The following is a 3,574-nucleotide window of genomic DNA, read 5'->3' on the forward strand; positions in this document are numbered from 1 at the left end:
ACATAATTCAAAAATATATAAGTAAAACTTGTATACATCAAAAACGATGCTATGACTATTTTTAGAAATTATCCTGTTTGCTTTTGTGTTTTAAATTTTTTTAAATTCAAAAGAAGAAAAAAATGAAAGCAGCGAAGAAATGTAAACATATACATACATATATCTGATTATATAAAGAGAAAAACCTCCACAATCACAAAACACCATATGAGCAATTCTATATAAATTGCTGCATTTTCTTATTTTTAATTTTTGTCAAGAGAAAAATAAAAGATGTTGCCTAATTGGAAACGTGATTTTCTATTATTAAAATTGTGGGAATCCATTTTAATGTGTTTATCTCGCTGCTAGTCTATAATTTATATTACAGCGTGGAAATTTGTTTGTATGCCTGTGACAGGTTAAAGCAGTTTAAACATGCATTTTTCTTTCGTTGGTTGAATAGTTAAATCGTTACTCAAAGGATTTTAAGTTTCAATTTCAACCATGAGGGGATTCTTTGCTTTTTTTCAAGGTTAAAAATGTTTCTGGTTCAAAATGCTATTAATTAATGGCTACGTAGTGGCTCTATTTAGGGAATTGGTACCGACCCTGGGTTAGCAGTGGAACTGTTAGATGAGAAAACTTTTTTTGATGAAGACTCGGGGATATTTTAAATTCGATCTGACAGCGGTAACAGAAGTGAAATGTAATTCCAGCCCGCTTAAGTAACAATCGTAATTATGAATCGAAAGACATGTCAGGTATAAGCATTTTTTTCCCTTAAAAAAAAAAAGTTTCTCGGACTCCGCCGGACACCCAGCTGGCGGAGGACCAGCGGGCGAAGGGGGGGCGAAGCCGGCAGGCTGCCCAGAAGTTACGATCGGGGAGTTTTCTCTTTATTAAAATTACCTGGCTCACCAGCAGAGGCAAGAACGCGAAGACAAGATAATTTCTTAGGCTGTTAAAAATGACTTAGCCCGGTGGGCCGCGCGTTCCGAGTGGGTGTCCTGCGGCCGGGGCGGGTCCCGCCGCCCCCGCGGGCTCCGGTGCGTCAGGGGCGCGTCAGGCGGGGCGGGCTCCGCGCGGGCGGCGGCGGCGGCGGCGGGTGGCGGGCGGCGCGCACCGGGCCTCCTGCTTCTCGCTCCGAGGCTGCGGGACGGACGCTCCCGAGAACTCTCTCGCCCGCGGCCGGCCGCGCTCGGACGGCGTGCGCCGGAGGCCCGGCGGTGCCAGCATGTCGGCTGCCGTGGCGTGCCTGGACTACTTCGCCGCCGAGTGCTTGGTGTCCATGTCCGCGGGTGCCGTGGTTCACCGCCGCCTGCCGGACCCCGAGGGCGCGGGCGGAGCGGCAAGCTCGGAGGTGGGTGCGGCGCCGCCGGAGTCCGCTCTGCCGGGTCCGGGGCCACCGGGGCCCGTGTCGGTCCCCCCGTTCCCCCAGGTCCCCGCCCCCAGCCCCGGCGCGGGCGGCGCCGCGCCCCACCTGCTGGCTGCAAGCGTCTTGGCTGACTTGCGCGGCGGCTCTGGGGGGTGCTTTGGAGAGTACTCGGGGGAAGCTCTGCGCGCCTCATCCGGCTCCTCCGACCCGACCCCGTGCTCCGGCCCGACCCTGTGCTCCAAGCCGACCCCGGCCACCAGCGCGGCCGAGGTCTCCGGACCCGTGCACTCCTCCGGCGCGCTCGCGGTCCCTGGCGCGCCAGCCGTCCCGGGAGTGCCTGCCCACCCTGGCGCGGTCTCTGGCGTGGCCCCTGGGGCGGGCCCCGCCCCCGCCACGGGTCCAGGCCCCCGTCGGAGGCCAGTCACACCTGCTGCCAAGCGCCACCGCTGCCCCTTCCCCGGCTGCAACAAAGCTTATTACAAGTCATCGCATCTGAAGTCCCACCAGCGCACCCACACGGGTGAGCGCCCTTTCTCCTGCGACTGGCTCGACTGCGACAAGAAGTTCACGCGCTCCGACGAGCTGGCCCGCCACTACAGGACGCACACGGGCGAGAAGCGCTTCTCCTGCCCCCTCTGCCCCAAGCAGTTCTCCCGGAGCGACCACCTGACCAAGCACGCCCGCCGCCACCCAGCCTATCATCCCGACATGATCGAGTACCGGGGGCGCCGTCGCACTCCCCGCGTCGACTCGCAACCCGCCAACCTGGTGGACAGCTCCGGCTCCGTCCCCGGGCAGGTGCCCAGCTTCACCACCTGCTTGTCTGACAGTCATTGCTGTTAGTTGTCCCCTCAAGGACGATCCCCCAGGCCATTGTCCTTGCTTTCTCTCTGCCCATCCCTCTTTCCCAGAGTGATTAGAACAAGGCACAGACTGGCTTCTCCGCTCTGAGGGGGGGTCCAGGCAGGCACGTTGGACTCTGGGGAGGGACTGGGGGCCCGAAAATAGCAGGAATTCTTACAACACGTATATCATCCAAAAAAGGGGGGTTGCCTCAAGACAGCCCCCAGGAACTGATAAGAAGGGATGAACCCCGGTACTCTCCAGAGTCCTGAAGAGTCTCCCTTCCATGGGAACCAGAGATGTGAAACTGGAATTCTCAGGTGCCTGAGGAGCTCTCAGTCTCAAAGGACTCTAGTGTCTTACCCACCCACCAGGGCGGACCTTGGAGAGGGTGTCAGGGGTGGCAGTCTTGGAGATGTCCAGGACTGGGATGGTGAGAGGCCTTTGGAAACAGAAATGATTTCTATTTCTGTAAACAGCAATGTTTACTAATGTATTTTTAGTGTATTTTAAACAGGGATCCCAGGTTGATAGGAGGTTGATATCCCCCACTCCCCAACTGCCCCAGCTACCTCTGCTAGGAGAGGCCATGTAAGAGTCCACGTGGATGTATGGCTGGGAGATGCTTCTTGGTGTCTGGGGGGTGGTGCGAGCCTGTTTGCAGGTCCTGTTGCAAGGGTTGGAACCCTGTACTTGTGTCGTAGCTTTTCTTCTAATTTGAAGTGCTGCTTGGGGAAGTAACTTCCTGGCTCACTCACAATAAGATTGGTTTAAAAATTTGGAAACAATCATAAACGCACCAGAAATAAAAGGGTGATCCAGGCTAGTTCCCACTTCACCAAGAGGGCAAACCCAAGTGACGGTGGGTGACATAGGTCCAAACCAAGACCTTTCAGAACCATTGTTAACGTTCAGGGAAATAAGGGTTTTTGGTCCCAGCTGGCCACACTCCCAAGTAACCTCAGGTGTGGTGGATTCTGTTCATTTCTTAGTGGCTAGCTAGGGGGTTATTTCCCTTGGGGTCTGTGCATTTTTGTTTCTGCAACAGGTGAGTTGGTGGTTTGGGGAGGGGAAGGTGGGAGTGGCTTCTTTCAAAGAGCTAGCTGCTCTGGATTTGGGGAAGGGACAGCAAGGTGAAAGTTACTGTCAAATAGGAGGACCCTTCTCCCCTGACCTTGGAGCCCCTCCAAGTTACATCCTCAGGAACCCTCTCCCCCAGTGCAGGAATTGAGCATCACCAGTATTTATTTTTCTCTGTAAGTGTTTCTGCTGCTATGGATGAAATTGTCGGCCACTCTGCTTATGTATGTGTGAATGTGTATACATGTGACCCTTTCACTAGAGATGGGGCTGAAAGGCATTTCCTGCTCTGGT

At 54.4% G+C, this 3,574-nt stretch overlaps 1 protein-coding gene across 1 annotated transcript; it reads left to right on the top strand.

Annotated features, from left to right (window-relative positions):
• Nucleotides 1-1,087: 1,087 nt before the first annotated feature.
• Nucleotides 1,088-2,346, top strand: KLF14 (Kruppel like factor 14). Its single transcript, XM_036863763.1, has one exon. The coding sequence runs from the start codon at nucleotides 1,217-1,219 to the stop codon at nucleotides 2,198-2,200; it is 984 nt and encodes a 327-aa protein (XP_036719658.1). The 5' UTR covers nucleotides 1,088-1,216; the 3' UTR covers nucleotides 2,201-2,346.
• Nucleotides 2,347-3,574: the final 1,228 nt, after the last annotated feature.

Source organism: Balaenoptera musculus, chromosome 9 (genome assembly GCF_009873245.2).
Source record: "Balaenoptera musculus isolate JJ_BM4_2016_0621 chromosome 9, mBalMus1.pri.v3, whole genome shotgun sequence".
Taxonomy (NCBI): domain Eukaryota; kingdom Metazoa; phylum Chordata; class Mammalia; order Artiodactyla; family Balaenopteridae; genus Balaenoptera; species Balaenoptera musculus.

Excerpts from the sequence above, each read along its gene's own strand:
- KLF14 (XM_036863763.1), top strand. The coding sequence starts at position 1,217 with ATGTCGGCTGCCGTGGCGTGCCTGGACTACTTCGCCGCCGAGTGCTTG.